Source organism: Octopus bimaculoides, chromosome 6, assembly GCF_046866305.1.
Source record: "Octopus bimaculoides isolate indiv1 chromosome 6, ASM4686630v1, whole genome shotgun sequence".
NCBI lineage: Eukaryota > Metazoa > Mollusca > Cephalopoda > Octopoda > Octopodidae > Octopus > Octopus bimaculoides.
In genome coordinates this window covers 72,616,239-72,634,847 of record NC_142933.1, presented here as the reverse complement: position 1 = coordinate 72,634,847, position 18,609 = coordinate 72,616,239, and the positions used below count along the sequence as shown (strand labels likewise).

The window sequence follows — 18,609 nt, the reverse complement described above, 5'->3', positions numbered from 1 at the left end:
CTAGGACAGCCACAATGAAGTTGACCTTCAATCAAAGGCTGTTTGACGATCCCAGGTGGCTGGGTATGATCTGCAGAAAATTTGACTGGTATTTCTAGCTGGTTGAGCAACCTTGTGGATGCTCTTTTGTTGGCTCATGTGTGCGTGTGTGTGTTTATAATAGTAAGTTCATTTTGTTTCTTGTAAGCAAAGCAATGTATCTTTCTTATGGGTCCCAAAATATGCATTATTGTAGAAATTTGTGGCTCATCAGTTGTAATATTGTGAAAATTAATGGAGCATTTGATACTTTGTTGTAAAAGAAGGATGAGTGCTGTATCCAAAAGTACAGAGCACTCTCAAGTTAGTTGAACCCATAGAAGAAGACCAAGGAAAACTTTGGCTGAAGAAGTGAAGGCTGACCTGAAGTTGCAATTTCTCACAGAGGAAATGACAAACGACCACAAAGATTGGTGATATTCAGTGATACAGAAGACCAGTCCATCCATGGTAAAATGCATCCTAACACAACATTAATGTCTATATGTATATGTATATGCATATATATGTATGTATGTGTGTGAGTGTATATATATATGTATATGTGTATGCGAGTGCGTTTGTGTGTGTGTGTGTGCATAAATGCTCATGTCTGCTTACACATGCACATACGCATACACACACACACACACACACACACACACACACATCATCATCCTCATCCTTTAAAATTCGTTTTCCGTGCTGGCATTGGTTAGATGGTTTTACCAGAGTTGGCAAGCAGGAAACTGCACCAGGTTCCATACATTCACACACATACATAAACAAATAAATGCAAACTCTATCTCATAAATTAGTGATTATACAGCAAATCAAAATCAATTTCAAAGTCTGTCTTCTGTACAACAAAATTCGCAAATTTCTCAATGTACTTTTGATATATATATATATATATATATATATATGTATATCAATATTTGTATATGTATATGTATATATCAATAAATAATAAATCTCTGAGCGAGGTATAAACAGTGGCCGCATAACATTGTGAAGTATATTTGCCACTTAAATGTGGTTAACCCTTAAGGGTTGATGCTACTGTAGCTTGTAGCCCCAGGAAGACATCTCCTCCAGCTGGCTATTGACACACTATCTGTGCCCTATCAGTATTTGAAAAGAGAAGTCATTGTTCTCATCTCCAGCCTGACATGATACACATGGACCCAAGTTTCTGGGTTTTGACCCCTCATCAGTGTGTGACAACTACCAGTAGGTAATGGGAAGTGATTCTCGATGTTTTTAATGGCTGGATGGAATTTTCAATGGCCGGATAATTGAAGAGATGTTGCCGTGGGTTCCCACCCCGGCATCTGAAACTCGGAGTTTTATCATGGCTACCTACTAAGTGTCGCATATTTTTACAGATAAATTCCTCTATTTACATAATATCAAGGTCTCTTTCTTTCTTTTGTTGTCCTTTCTATCAATATATATATATATATATATATATATATATATATATATATATATATATATATATAAAGGGTGCAGTGAATAAACTGTCATCTAAATTACACAAAAGGGAAAATAACATTGACATCTTGTTTTAACAGATATATTTACCAAAATTACATAAAAATATCTTGAAATATTAAAGAATAAATATATTCAATAAAATCGTCTTTGGCTTCAACCATGCCTTCCAGATGACTTTGGACAGTTTCCTTGTTTAAGTTGGTGAATGCAGCTATAATCCTTGCCTTCAGTTCATCTTTGGTGCTACAAAGAGTTATGTTGGTCTCTTGTTCAACTGTGCCCTACACATAGTAATCAAGGGAGTTAGGTGGCCAGATTGTAGGGGTGATGTGGTTGCAGAAATTATCTGACAGCTATGAATGAGTGTTCCTGTTTGTGTGGCATGGTAAAGAGTCCTGTTGTCAGACATAGGGTCTTACAGCAACCTCTTGACCCAGGGCAGCACTACTTCCTCCAGGCAATGTTTTGAATCTGAGGCTGCATGGGAAGATGAATGGAGGCATAATGGCACCATCACTAGTGATCACTCCACACACCATCATGTTGACTGGATGTTTGATTTTTTATCACTCTTGCTACATGTCCTCATATTCCACCTTCCTCAGATTAACACCCAAACATTCTGAAATATTTGTATTGGAGCTTCTGGCACAAATGCTGAGCAGTACAGCTTGTCATTTCCAAATTTCTGGCAGATTGAATTGCATCATGGTGCTGTTTTTCTCACAGATGGTGCCCAACCGATTCTATTATATTGTGTAGTCAAAATCGAGCAATGTGCATGCATGAAATTAACTATATAAAATGTCAAGAATTTACCCATCACACCCTGTATACATAAATACATCGCACCCTGTATAAATAAATATTTATATGTATATTTATTTATATATATATATATATATATATATATATATATATATAAATATATCATCATCGTATAAATATATACAAATATACATGTATATATATATTTATATATATGTGCATATATATATATATATATATATATATATATATGATATATATGTATGTATATATATATATATATATATATATATATATGTGCATATATATATATATATATATATATATATATATATATATATATATATATATACACTTATGTATATATGTATACATATGTGTGTGTATATATATATATATATATATATATATATATATATGTATATATCTATATATATATCTGTATATATATATTTATGTATATAAATATATGTGTGTGTGTGTATATATATATATATATATATATATATATATATGTACTACTATACATTTAATGTTGATGTTTATTATTATTATTATTATTATTATTATTATTCATAGTTAATATTTTGTAACATTATTGGTATTATTATTAAATATGTATTATATAATCAGATGGAGCAAGTGGGGTAGGCATGTAGTTATAATGGAGCAAAGATAAAAAATCCCCAGCTAAATAAAAGCAAACACAACTTCAGCCGCATTGGTAACAACATCAAGAAGGAATAAAAATAAATATAAACTATATTTCAGTTTTATTTACTTCCTATTAGACTCTGTAACCTTACAGACTGTTTGATAATATTAGCTTAAAAAAAAAAAGACATGGAGACATAACAACAAATACTTTTGATAAATATTTCTGCTTATTTTATGCATCCACATATATAGAAAACACAGATATGTATAGATATTTTTTCCTTTTTCTTCTTGACTGGCTTCATCATTACTATCGTCATTACCATAAGCACCACTACTGCCATCATCATCATCATCATCAACATCAGTAGCATTACCAACACTATCATCATCATCATCATCATCATCATTATTATTATTATTATCACTATCATCATCGTCATCATTAAGGTGGAGAGCTAGTAGAAATGTTAGCATGCTGGGTGAAATGCATAGTGGTATTTCGTCTGTCTTTATGTTCTGAGTTCAAATTCTACCAAGGTCGACTTTCCCTTTCATCCTTTTGAGGTCGATAAATTAAGTTCCAGTTGCATACTGGGGTTGATCTAATTGACTGGCCCCACCTTCCCAACAAAAAATTTAGGCCTTGTGCCTAGAGTAGAAATGAATATAATCATCATCATCATCATCATCATCATTATCATCATTATTCATTTTTGTTTAAATGTTCACTTTTGCATGCTTTCATGGGTCTGGTGGAATTTGTTGAGGAAGATAATTCACAGCCAGATATTCTTCCTGTTACCAACCCTCACTTGTTTCAAAACATGTTACTAGTTCTCCATTGTGAGACATGTTTTCTTGGAAGATTGGAAATGAAACGACAACACTTGTTACAGCTATTACACAATGTCAAAGCAAGGATACACAAATGCACTCATGCACACACACACACATGCATGCATGCGCACACATACATATGAGCCGGTGGCATCTAAAAAGCTTCCAGTACACTCTATAAAGTGGTTGGCATAGAAACCATGCCATAGGAGACATATTGAGCATCGTCAGTTCTCTGGCTGGCCAACTCCTGTGAAACCATCCAATCCATGCCTGCATAGGAAACGGATGATAAAAGATGATGATGATATTGATAACACGCACACACACACACACACACATACACACACAGCTGTTCTTTCAGTTTCTGTCTACTAAATCCACTGTCTAGTTTGATCAGCCCAAGGCTATAGCAGCAGCAGACACTTGTTTAAACCGCCCTGCAGTGGGACTGAACTCCAAAACCATGTGGTTGAGAAGAGAATTTCTCACACACACACAAACACACACACACACGTACAAATATTTATATATGTGTATGTTCTTTTATATAGACACAGTATATATATATATATATATATATATATATGTATATATATATGTATATATATATATATATGTATATATATATATATATATATATATATATATATATATATATATATATATATATATATATATGTATATATATATATATGAATATACAAGTATGCATCCAGTTCCTAAGATAATTGACTCAGTTGAAGAGAAATCCTTGTTAAAGAAATTATTCCTTCCCTGGCAGAGTGGAAAGAAAAATTGCTGGCAACTAAATAATTTGCGCCTTTATTTTTGACATCTATTATTTTTTGCTTCTTCCCTATTTCTTATTTTAAATATCTGAAATATACAGCAATTTGATTCTTGGAAATTGTATTCCCTGAGAATTTATTCCTGAATATGTTTTAAAAAATATTTTTCTTACATATTGTTGTTCATGATAATTGAAGAAGTCAGAAATATCAGTTTCAAACTTAGAAATAATGGATACAGAAGATGCCACAGATATATTTTGATACAAATGTAGGGGCCAAAGTGAAAAACTGTAAAATACAGTGCGGAATAGAAAAAAATACCAGCACCTGTGTTTGTCAATGCACAGTTGATTATGAATGATCACACACACACACGCACACACACATACACATAGATAGATAAATATAAATACAGGGATAGATTGACGTGTGTGTGTGTGTGTTTGTGTGTGCGTGTATAGACAGACGAACAGATAACAAACAGATAAAATAAATAGATAGATAGATAGATAGATAGATAGATAGAGAGGTACATAGGTTGGTGTATATGCTTGTGTGTGTGAGTGTGTGAAGATATATATATATATATATATATATATATATATATATATATATATATACACACACACACACACACACACAGACACCAGCATAATTAAAGCTGCATGGTTGAAACATATAAAAGAATATATTTGTACATATGGAAGACAGCTTTTCTTTTAAACATATAACATGAAAAACATGATCATATTCTAGTTATATCAAACAGTGATAGTGGACAAACATGTTATAAACATAAAAAAACATGCACCTTGACACACACACACACAAATACATATACATACACACACATATATATGCACATACACACACACACACAAACAATAGGCTTTTTGCAGTTTCCATCTACCAAATCCACTCCTCACACGGCTTTAGTTGATCCAAGGCTATAGTAGAAGTTATTTGCCCGAGATGCCACACAGTGGGACTGAATGCAAATGACATGGTTAAGAAGAAAGCTTTTTAAAACTCTCTATATAAGATGAAGAGCATAAAATATATTGAAAATATGAATGGATCTCGGGAAGAAAAATGTAGGTGATATTAATAAAAATAATCTATCACAGTATATGAGGTGTGTTAAAAAAGTATCAGATTTTATTTTTTTCCAGCCAAAACTGGTACCACATGGGAAAAATCCTTGGCTGGGAGGTGACGCCACTCTTTCTGCACATATATGAAAATTTTTGCACTGCTAGTTCCCAATTGTCACACCTAGAGTACAGACATGTAGTGTGTTTTTGTCAGATTTTTGTTTTCATTAAATGCATCAAGCAGGGATATTGCATCAAATTTTGTCAAAAGCTTGGCAATGTTCAAGCTCAGACCATCCAGAAATTCAGCAGGCCTTTGGCAATGAAACCATGGGCAAAACTCAGATCAAGGAGCAGTACAACTGCTTCAGACATGGCTGCACCTCCATGGAGAGTGAGGCATACTCAGGCAGGCCGTCCACAAGCTAAAACAAAGAGCTGATTATGAAGGTTTGGTGAATAGTCATAGAAGACCGTCATGTAAACAATCCAGGAAATTGCTCACAAAGTGGGAATAAGCACAGGATTAGTGGGAATAAGCACTGGTGATGAGACATGTGTTTATAGTCTCTGCTTGATGCGTTTGGTCATCTTGTGTGAAAGTAGAAGTCCAACAGGTGCACACTACATGTCTTTACTCTAGATTTAATAGGTGGGGATCAACACAGCCTACCAGTGAGAAAATTTTCACACATGCACAAGAAGTGGTGGTGGTGGGTCACTTTCCACTGAAAGGATTTTGCTCACACAGCAGTAGTTTTGGCAGGAAAAAATAAAGTCAGATACTTCTTGAATGCAACTCATATATGGTAAGTTAAAAAATTAGAAAGGCAGAAATATCTATATTGACAACAAGAATGGTTAAAGCTGAAGGGGGAATAGAGAAAATTTAAATGTTCTGATGAAGAGTTGAGTATTGATCCATTCTTCTGTATAGAAATAAGCATTGAAATATAAAGTGTTGAAAATGTCAATGACTGCATTGTTAAAGATATATTGAGATCAAGAATGTCTATTAAAGTATAAAGAGTAAAAGTGAAAATAGAGAGTGTCTGTGATTGTTCATGGTAAATGATAAGATATTGATCCAATCAATCAGATGATGGTATGAGTTTTTAGTGTTTTGAGAGGTATTTGTTTAATGAATGGATTTAAACAAATCTCTCATTTACATAATTTGCAAATTAATTAAGGTTTTTGATTTAAGAAAGATACTCTTCTTAACCATACGTAATCTGCAATAATCTGTTCTATTTCCATATAGTTTGCATCTTTCAAGAATCTTTCACCTGATATTGAAATTTGTTGATTAGGCATGGCTGTATGGTTCAGAAGCTTGCTCTACAACTACGTAGTTTTGAGTTTAGTCCCATAGTGCAGCACCTTAGGTAAGTGTCTTCTACTATAGCTAAGGGCCAACCAATGCCTTGTGGGCAAATTTGGTAGACAGAAACTGTGCTGAAGCCTAATATGTATATATGAATGTGTATATTTGTGTTTATTCCCAAACGTACTGCTTGATAATTGGTGTTGGTTCATTTTCATCTCTGTAACTTAGTGGTTTGGCAGATGAGATGGACAGAACAAGTACCAGCCTTTAAAAATAAGTACTAGGGTTGATATGTTCAACTACATTTGTCAAGGAGTTACCCTAGCATGACCTCAGGCCACTGATTGAAACAAGAAAAAGATACAATATATTGAGTCATCCCAGAAATAATGCAGTTTTTTTCTTTTTCTTTTATTTTTCAAAATTAAGATAAAGTTTTTTCTAAATCTAAAATATACTCTCCTTCATTTTCTACAATGCTCTTCCATCTATCTTGTAGACTTGCAAGACCCCTCTTCAAAAAACACTTGTCTGTGTTGAAAAATACTCCTGCAGTACTGTTCTGACCTCATCTACAGAATTCATATTTTTTCCATCCAAATGATTTTGAAGACTGCAGAATAAATGATAATTAGATGCACCAACGTCCAGCGAATATGGTGGGTGGGGCATTGTTTCCATTCAAACTGCTCCAGCCTTTGGAATGTCATCCTTGATGTATGTGGCCAAGCATTATCTTGATGGGAAACACCTTTTGTATTGAAAGCAAAGATGGTCGTTTTTCTTCCAGTGCTGACTTAAGATGCGCAAGCTGCTCACTGTAGATCTTGGAAAGTTTGTGAGGAACCCATTGACCTAATTTACTGACTTTTCTGATAGCACGTAGGTGTCGATGAACAGTTGAATGACCAAATCCAAGCTTTTCTGCTAGTTCTTCAGCAGTTACAATGGGATTTTGTTACACCACGGTTTCCTCATTGAGCTCTACAGATCTTCCAGGATGAAGCTCATCTTCAAGGCTGTAGTTCCCACCTCAGAAATTCTGGAACCATTATTGATACTGGTTTACACTTATTGTCCGATCCCCATATACTGCATTAAAATTCCTCTCACTTTTGATTGTGTTGTTGTCTTTATTGAACTCATAAAGCAAAATATGCCAAATATGCTCCTTCGTCACTTCCATTATAGCTTTGAAAAAATAACTGTTAAAATCGAACTGCACTCTTAAAAACCTGCTTTAAGAATAAGACCAAGGTAGCATTACCAGCAAGTTGATGCAGGTAGTTTATCCCACCCCCCTCCGACTTTTAGTTCATGCAATTGAAAAAACCCACATTATTTAAGAGATGACCCAATATCTATATATGTTCTTTCAAGTTCCAGAGATAATTGGCCAGTTTTGTTGTAATTCTGTTTTCTATATTCTTGAAAGAATGACTGTTGTTGAAGTATTTTTAATTAAATTTACTTTCTCCTATACTTACATTTATGTGTGTCCTCATGCCAGAAAATTTAAACTTTTTCAAGGAAAGGTACTTATAACTGTCCTAGATTATTGTAAATTTAGTATATCATTACTATACATCTAATAAGCTGACCTACCAACGTTTGTTATTCCAGCTGTATCAGCACTTTGAACATGCCCTACTAAACACTGCATATCACAGCTAACTAGTTTGCAGAATGCAGTTGGGGCATTAAAACAATTTGGAAGCTTACTATGCAATAAAGTTTTGTGTTAGACAGGGCAAAAACACTACATGAACAGCTTATAGATTAACTTGTATGAGCCAAAGATCTGTTTTTTGCTGACACAAGAGGACAGGCAAAGCAAGTCCATTGGGAAGCTCATAATGATCCCCTTTTTTAGACAGTAAAGTCATCATCCACATCCACTGGGTTTCCTCTGGGTAGATGATTAACAATGAGTACTTTCGGGAAGGTTTGAGGGAATTCAGGAAAAGATTTTGTCACAAGAGGCCAGAGCACCTGCACCAGAATAATACATCAGTCCATAGTTCTATCCTAATAACCAACTGCTTGACAGTGATATCATTAAAGGGTTATCAGTCCTCTCACTTTTTTTTCTCTGACTTGCCCTATTCCTTATATTTCAATCTCTCTCTTTCTTTCTTACATCCTATCTGTTCCTTGCTGATTCTTCCTCGACAGGGAAAGTTAAATGTTAAATGTATGAAAGAAAAGAAACGCTACTTTGAGAATGAGAAAAGAAGGATTATTTGAAAGAGACGAGAAGTTGCTGAAAAATCAACTTGTATTTGATGTATTTGGAGCAGGAATATTATATCAATGAGGGAGAAAATGAGAGAAAGAGATAAAACGAAAAAGAGAGAGAGTTGAGTAAAAGTAACCCTGTTAAAAGCAAACAATAAAAAATTAACCTGGGGTTATGAAAAAACAAGCAATAACTGTCGGTCTTACCTGTGATAATCCAAGATAGATAGATACAGTTTCTGAGATATAAAGGAATCTTCCATCACTTGCAAGAGCAAAAGCAAATCCATCAACTGACTGAAATATAGAAAAGGAAATATTCCGTAAGGCGTTACAAACAACAATACTACCAAAAAAAAAAAAAGAGAATTTCATTTCTTCTTTTCAGAAAATTATATCTTCTTGTGCATCACAAAAAACTATGCTTGATGGCAGTGTGACATATATGCATTGGATACAGATTTTGTTATAGCATAGCTTAATCAGTAAAACTTGATTTGTCCGACTAAACCTTCGAGGCAGTGCTCCAGCATGGGCACAATCTTAATGACTGAAACAAGTACAAGATAGAAAACAAAAAGTTTGCAAATAGATTTCTTTTGTCTGATTCCCCCACCACCACCACCACCACGTCACGACGACGACCACCACCACGTCACGACGACGACCACCACCACGTCACGACGACGACCACCACCACGTCACGACGACGACCACCACCACGTCACGACGACGACCACCACCACGTCACGACGACGACCACCACCACGTCACGACGACGACCACCACCACCACTACCACCTAGGTTTTCTTCAGCATTAGTACTTGAGTAAATTTGTTATATGCTTCACTAATCCAAACAGAATGCTGTATTATCTCTCAGGAATCAACCTCAAACATCCACTGAGTCAGTAGCCATCCTGAAATTTTGGTACTAGAAAATTCCAGTGACAGAATCAAACAAACGATTTGGACACAATAAATTATTTTGGCCTTGTTCAATCAAATCCTGTGTACTGATGGCACTAAAGACTGACTGAATATTCCAGAGAGGGATCCTTAGTATAAATTTGAACAAATAGATTCTGCATTGTAAATTATCGCTTCTTAAGGTCATCAAATTGACATTAGTAATTTGGATTTCGTTTCTTTGAATGAAATTGTACTTATATCCTAGACTTCCTTCAAATGGTTGATAAAAAAAAAATAAAATCGTGCTGATTACATACTGCATTATAATAACATATGATAAAAATCATCTGTTTAAATGGCAGTGAACTTTTCTATAAATAAAAAATACTTTGATTTAGTAACATTTGTATTATTAACATGTCATAGATACTGTCTACTTAATTTTTATTATTATTATTATTATTATTATTCATATACATACAACAAATTAAACTGTTGGAAAAGAAAAAGTTCTAACATCGGACCACAAGTATCCTTAGATGCCACGAACCCTCCCTAATAACACTGTTTTCTGGAGCTGTACTAAACCGGGTTTTATGCCTATTTTCTCTATTCAAATTTTTAGGATAGTTCCCAATGCACTTATAACTATTGAGATATATTTTACTGGCACTTTCCATAGTCTCCACAATCCAATGGCTTGGTCCTGGTACTTTGCTATTTTTTTTATACGGCACATGCTGATTTTTACATCATTTGGGACTGTAAAGTCAATTAAATGGTACTTTCTATTCTCTTTATCTACTACTACTAAATTAGGCCTTCTAGCTTCTATTACTCTGTCAGTCTGAATGTTAATGTCCCACAACATCATATATTTCTTGCTTTCTAGTACTTTACTATGTTCATGCCATTTATCAGTATGTTCAGATCCTCATTATTATCATTATTATTATTAAGGTGGTGAGGTGGCAGAATTTTTAGCATGCCAGTCAAAATGTTCTAATGTTCTAATCCATCTTAATGTTCTAAGTTCAAATACTGCTAAGGTCAACTTTGGCTTCCATCTTTTCAGAGTTGATAAAATAAGTACAAGTCGAAGACTGGGCCAATGTAATCAACTAGCTCCCTCCCACAAAATTTCAGACATTGTACCTGCTGTAGAAAGGATTATCATTATAAAGCGGCATGTGGGCAGAATTATTAGCACACCAGGCAAAATGCTTAGCAGCGTTTTGACCGTTTTAACATTCTGAGTTCAAATTTCGTCAAGATCGACTTTGCCTTTCAGCCTTTCAGCGCTGATAAATTAAGTACCAGTGAAACACTGGGGTTGATGTAATCGACTAGTCCCTTCTACCCAAAATTTCAGACCTTGTGCCTTTATTAGTAAGGATTATTATTATTATTATTATTATTATTATTATTATTATTATTATTATTATTATCAATGGTGATCAGCTGGCAATAGAATAAGTACCAGCTGGGTTGATGTAATCAACTTGCCCCTCTCCTTAAAATTCCAACCTTTGTACCTAATGTAGAAAGAACTACTACTACTACTGCTGCTGCTGCTGCTTTTACCAATAATAGTAGTAGTAGTTACAATAACAACTGCAGCAGTAACAATAGTGTGGTTACTGAAATAGTGTTCAAAAGATTATAATCATGTTAACATAGGACATCAGTGTGTGTGTGTGTTTGTCCCCCCCCCCCCCCAACCACCAATGGTGGTGTGTTTATGTCCCCATAACTTAGCAGTTCAGCAATATTTCCGATAGAATAAGTACTAGGCTAACAAAGAATAAGTTCTGGGATCGATTTGTTTGATTAAAGGCAGTGCTCCAGCATGGCCACAGTCAAATGACTGAAACAAGAATAAGAATAAAAAGAGTAAAGAGTACACACACATACACAATATATATATAATACTAGCTTTGAAGTATAATCCTCTTCATAATCATCATCAACATCATTTAATGTCCAATTTCAATGCTGGCACGGGTTTGACTGGAACTGGTAAGTCAAAGAGTTGCACCAAGTTCCAGTCTGATTTAGCATGTTTCTACGGCTGGATGCCCTTCTTAATGCTAACCACTCCAAGAGTGCATGGGTGTCATTTACATGACACTGGCAATGGCCACGACTATGATTTCACAGGTGCTATTTGCATGACACTTTAAATGGCCACAACTATGTTTTCACTTTGCTTGACGAGTCTTCTCAAGCACAGTATATATATATATATATATATATATATATATATATATATATATATATATGTAACGTTGAGGACGTAGTATATAAATGTATAGTGATTTTGAAAGATAACTGTAGTAATAATGATAACATAAATACCATTTACATTGGATCGACTTCCAATAAAATTAAACCCTGGGTGGCCCAACACATGAATTCTTTTAAGAACAGAAATTTAATGAACTCTACGGGCCTTAGTAAATACATTTGGAAACTTTAATCAAATAGAATAGAATACAAGTTAAAATGGGAAATAGTTTGCAAGGCTACATCATATAGGATATGCAAAAAATTCTGCTTATTATGTACTAACGAATTTAAAGAGATATTATTAGCTAATAAAAAATTGTTTAACTCCCACGATGAACGTAATAATAAATGCGGACATAAATTAAATTACCTATTTAATAAGTTTAGATAACTAACTTATTTATTTATACCTAGGATTAGGTACCAACTTATAGTTATGATCAGTAGCGTACGATACATTAAATTAGCTTTAGAATACACTTTAATCATCACAATATTTCACAAAATTGGAACATATAACTACCTTTACTTTAAGCATTCAACGATAATATGAGCAGTCTTTTACAATGTTTCATAACATTATTTAAGTAATACATAACTTTCGTATTTGGTATAGTTATTATTCTGCGTAAATCTGAGAGTTTTAAGTATTTTAGTATTATTAATCTTCATTAAACTTTTTATTTTAGATAGATTTTCTTTTTCGATATTTTCGTTATTATTTTAGAAATTATAACACGTACTTACCTCTGGTAATGGACGCCATGTTTATCACGTGACTTTTCAGTATTAATTTTCATAGCATTATTTACGTAATATAGAATTTTCGTATGTGTATAGTTATTACTCTGCGTTAATTTGCAAGTTTAAGTATTTTTAATCCTCAAGAATCTTTTTATTTTAGATAGATTTTCTTTTCCAATATTTTCGTTATTATTTTAGTAATTATAATACGCATGTACTTCTGGGTAATAGATGCCATATTTATCACGTGACCTTTTAGTATAAATTCTATAGCACAGTCATTTTGGTTTAATTTACTGTACCAGCCGGCAGATATGTCATGTTTTTGTATTTTAATTTTATAAACAATATTGACATCCGTCTTTTAGTAACTATATACACTAACACATTTTTTTACTATTATCCACTTATTCCATAATGTTTTAACCTTGTTTACTATAATACTCTTTTTCAATATTTTTAGATTGTAACTCTTAATAATTATATTAATGTAGGGATTAGTTTACAGATTTTGTCTCTTTATATGTATTTTTATTTCTCATGTTTATGTCTATTCCTTGAATGATTTTAGGTATTTTCTTAGGGATTTGACCTGAAGAGTGATTGATTTTGGGAGTAAAATCATTTGCCTAGTCTAATGAACTCGGATAGAATTTGCTTATGATTTTATATAGTCCTATTTCAGCCATGAAGCGCGCGTAGTCTATATACTAGCACTAACGTTTTACATTTATACTTCCATACTGGGGAATTTCAACCATGTTTCGTGGTCTGCTACTACAACAGCTCCTTTATAGGATCCAGTTAGCTCAAGACATCCTCAGGAGGAACCACGTCCGGTTTCGGCCCCTACTACTCTACCGTTTTGACGTGGTGCACCCCGCCTTTCGGAGGTGTCTTCAGCTCTGGTGTTGGGTGCATGGCTTCTTTCTTCTATTCCCTGGCCTCTTCGATGCTGCATCAACGAGTGTCAGCGTCCGACTGACTGTCTTGTCAAATTCCCCTTTTTATACCTGCTGCTAGGCTCCATTAATTTTTACTGTCCAATTTATAATTTTAACTTTTAAATTTTTTAAAATTAATATCTCTATGATTTATTTATGTAATATGTTATTTAATTTAAATTTTTAGATTAAAATCTTAGATATATTAAGATGGTATATGCCTCACAGCATGGATTTGGACGGGTTCTGATTTGACTGAGTTATAGAGTGGTGGTTCGTCTCTAAATTAATAATATACATATATATTATATATTAGGAAACCCGGTGTAATATTATACCGATTTTTGCCTGCAAGGTTGGAATAAATTTTTTATTCCCTAATATTATTATTATTATTACTGTATATATATATATATATATATATATATGCACACATACATATGTATGTATATGTATATATGTGTAGATAGTTAAATACATAAATAGATACATAGATATTTATGGAAGGCATCTAACTGTAGAAACTTAGCCAAACTAGACATTGGAGCATGATGTAATCCTCTAACTCATGAGAATTTGTCAAACCATTGAACTAATACCAGCATGGAAGCCAGGGGTTAGATGTTGATGATGATGCCTTTCTTTCATATTCTTCAATTATCTAAACTTATCTAGATTCTCATATGACAATGACTTAATTCACTTTTAGTTACTCAAGATCACAATTAGTGTTATGCTGATTTAGAACAAATTAATGGGGTTAATTAATTAATTAATTAATTACTTTGACATTATTCAATTAAATCCTGTGTACTGATAATATCACTAAAAAATGATTGTATATTCCAGAAAGGGATGCTTAATGTCGATTCAAACAAGTAAACTATATACTGCAAATTGTAGTCAAATTGATACTGGTAAATTGGAATTTTTTTTTAATGATATGCAGGATTGGTTAGATACAGGCATTGCTGTGTGGAAAAGAAGCTTCTCTTGTAATTGTGTGGTTCTATTTGGGTTCAGTCCGACTGCACAGTATCTAAGGCAAATGTTTTCTACAATGGATCCGGGCCAACCTTGTTAGTGAATTTGGCAGACAGAGACTGTGTGCAAACCCATTGTATATATATGGATGTAAATATGTGGATATACATATGTTGTATATATGTGGATATATATATATATATATATATATATATATATATATATATATATATATATATATATATATGTTGTATGTATATATGTATTGAAGCCTGGTGCAGCCTTCTGGCTTGCCAGCCCTCAGTCAAACCGTCCAATTCATGCCAGCATTGGAAGCGGATGTTAAACAACGATAATGATGATGATGATATATATATATATATATGTATATATATATATATATATATCAATCAGTGTGTTGGTGTCTGTTTGTGACCACACTCCTATCACTTGACAACTAGTTTCAGTTTAATATAAATAAACGATGACTTAGTAGTTCAGTAAAAGAGATCCAATGAAATAAGTACCAGACTGAAAAGCAAATGCTGGGGTTGATTTATTTAACTAGAATCCTTCGCGGTGGTATCCCAGCATGGTCACAGTCCAGTGACAAATGAGTAAAAGAAAAATGATTATTTTGTAGACTTCCTTCAACAAGTTAGAATTGTATTAGTAACACATAAAAATATTTCACTAAAGGTCTGGCTCTTCCTTGGTTATGACAATAAGTGTTCCAGTAGATATGATCAATTAAACAGCTCACTCTTGAAATTAACGGGCAAGTGGCTGAGCATTTCACAGACATGCATACATGCATACCCTCAAGGTAGTTCTCAGGGAGATTCAGCTTGACACAGAATGCGATAAGGCCTTTTGAAATACAGTTACTACTAATTTTTGCTAGCAGAAGTGATGGGGCTTCTTTCAGTTTATGTTTACTAAATTCACTCACAAAGCTTTGGTCAGCTCAGGAGTATAGCAGAAGACATATGCCCAAAGTACTGTACAGTTGAACTGAGCCTGGGACCATGTGGCTGGAAGCAAACTTCTTATCATACAGCCAGACTATTTTATTCCTATCAAATCTAATGCTTAAGTTTATGGTATAGTTCACTAAATTTTTATAAAAATAGAAAATAAAAAAGTTTTATGCAATTATGAAATTGGTATTATTTGCATTTGCAATTAATTTCCATAGGGTTGATTGTTAACAGTTCATTGTCTTAAAATGTTATCTAATTATCTGGTATGTAATTAAGCAGAATCAAATATTTTGACTTGATAAAGTGAAATTTTCAATAATCCCTCAAATGCACTAATGAGCCACAATTCAAAAATTAAAATGTTGAGCAAGGCTAAAGATGATTTAACTTCCCAACTTGATTAATAATTAATGAATTAATCTGAGAAAGTGTGAACTGTTTAATTCAAATAGACAGAAGGATTAGAAAAACTAAGAGTTATTAGTTTAAATTCTTATTTACTAGTCAAAAACTAGGGTCGATTTAGCAGACTATATCTTCTCCTAGAATTATTTCTATGTTAGAAACCAATAATAATTCACATGTAAACTCTTATGGTTTACAAGCTTGCTTTGCAGCTGTGTGGTTTAGGGTTCAGACCCATTGGATGGCACAATAGGCAGATGTCTTCTACTATAGCCCTAGACCAAACAATGCTTTGTGAGTGGATTTGGTTTGTTTGTTTGTATGTATGTATGCTTGTGATTTTGTTCCCCCACCACTAAACAGCTCATGTTGGTTTCTTTATGTACCTGTAATTTAGTGGTTTGACATAAGAGACCGATAGAATAAATACCAGATTTAAGAAAACAAAGTCCTGGGGTTGATTTATTCAACTAAACACATCAAGAAGACACCCTAACATGGATGCACTCCAATAGCTGAAGCAAGTAAAAGATAAAAGACATTTTTCATTACGGTTCTGCTGGATTTTCAAGTTTGGATATTTACATCAGTTGCAAGAACAAATTATGTCAACAGCACATGGTGCCAAATTAAATTCATTTCAAAAACTTTCTGTTAAGAATTTTAATCATGATTGTTTTCATGTGACAGCTGGAATAATAGTGAGAAAATTTCTCTGCTGGAGTGCCCGAAACCTAACTGAAGAGAAAGGTTAGTAAGATCTGTTAATATGGGTGGCAGCAGTCCCTAGAAGCATGCTCAACATAAAATGCTCTTTACTGCTACACTGTTGATATCGATAAATTAAGGGAAATTTACTGAAATTATATGGTATAAATTTCAGCAATATATATTTTACTTATATTCCAGCCATAGAAAACTGTTTTATAATTCAATAATAATGATTGGTTCCAGGTCAAAAAACATTTGTAGTTTAATTAGGTTGTGTTACACATTTTCAATAATTTGTGAAACCAAATATAAAAAGAAAAAAAAATGAAAATAATAAAGGCAGTATAAAAATCATAGTTAAGTATATGTTGAAGGTTTCAGAGTAATTTTTCTTAAAAAAAAAAAAAAGTAATAGAATGAAAATGAAAACAAAAAGGGAATGAATTTCAAAGGAAATAATAGCAGGTTGTTTTGAAAGGCTCAGTAAAAGTCGACAGGTAGCTATCTACCATCATTTTGGCATGGTAAGAGGTGATTTCAGTGTAAGGGTCTTCATTAATGATAGTGACACTGTTTACAAAAACTATTGAATGATAGTCCCTCTTTCACTTTCAACCTGTTCATAAATCAGGCCGAACTTGTGTATGCCTCCCATTGCAACACTGCTGGTCTTCCATTTAAGATAGATGGGCGGAGTACAGTTATGGCTCCATTTACTCCATTAGCTATTTGCATATGGCCATTAGTGGATAGCAGTGTGACAACATTCTCATGTGAAAGTGTATTATATTGTCTGCCAGTCAATGTTTTATTATAACTGTCTAATTTTTGCTGAATTGTATTAAGGATGGAGATGAGGTGGATGTAAAGTGTGAAAGAAATGCAATAGGCTAATAGCAAGATGTGTGATGTTTGAAAATATGCTCAGACTACCATCAATCAGAAGCTTGTTTTGGGTTATTTCCTTTCTTTTTTATTGAAATTTTTCTTTTATCTTTTTCCTGATGATAACTTTTACAACAGTACCAACAGTCAGTACGTGACATTATTGAAGATTTGCTGGATAGGGGGCAACTTCAACCATATTTGATTCCTCATAGAAAATTCTTATACACGCTGTTTCATTTTGTCATTTATTAACATAATAAGGGTCAAACTAAAGACAGCAACTGTATTCTGCTTACTGGGGGGTTGTTTTATTCAAAAATTTTCAGTTAAGGTCTGAAATTAAAGAGCAGAGTAAAGTGCAAGATACTAATACAATGTTTTTATACATATATATATATATATATATATATATATATATATATATACACACACATACATACACACACACATATATACATATACACACACAGACACACATATATATATATACGTATATATATATGTATATGT

General features: G+C 33.3%; 1 protein-coding gene across 2 annotated transcripts in view; it reads right to left on the bottom strand.

Moving 5' to 3' along the window:
• The window catches only part of LOC106875377 (uncharacterized), a 509,595-nt gene that overhangs the window by 50,540 nt on the left and 440,446 nt on the right, over window positions 1-18,609 (bottom strand). For both annotated transcript variants that reach the window (XM_089354037.1, XM_014923476.3), the window contains one exon: window positions 9,447-9,536. In XM_089354037.1, the coding sequence (XP_089210163.1) occupies window positions 9,447-9,536 (90 nt within the window). The remainder of the gene's footprint in view (window positions 1-9,446; window positions 9,537-18,609) is intronic.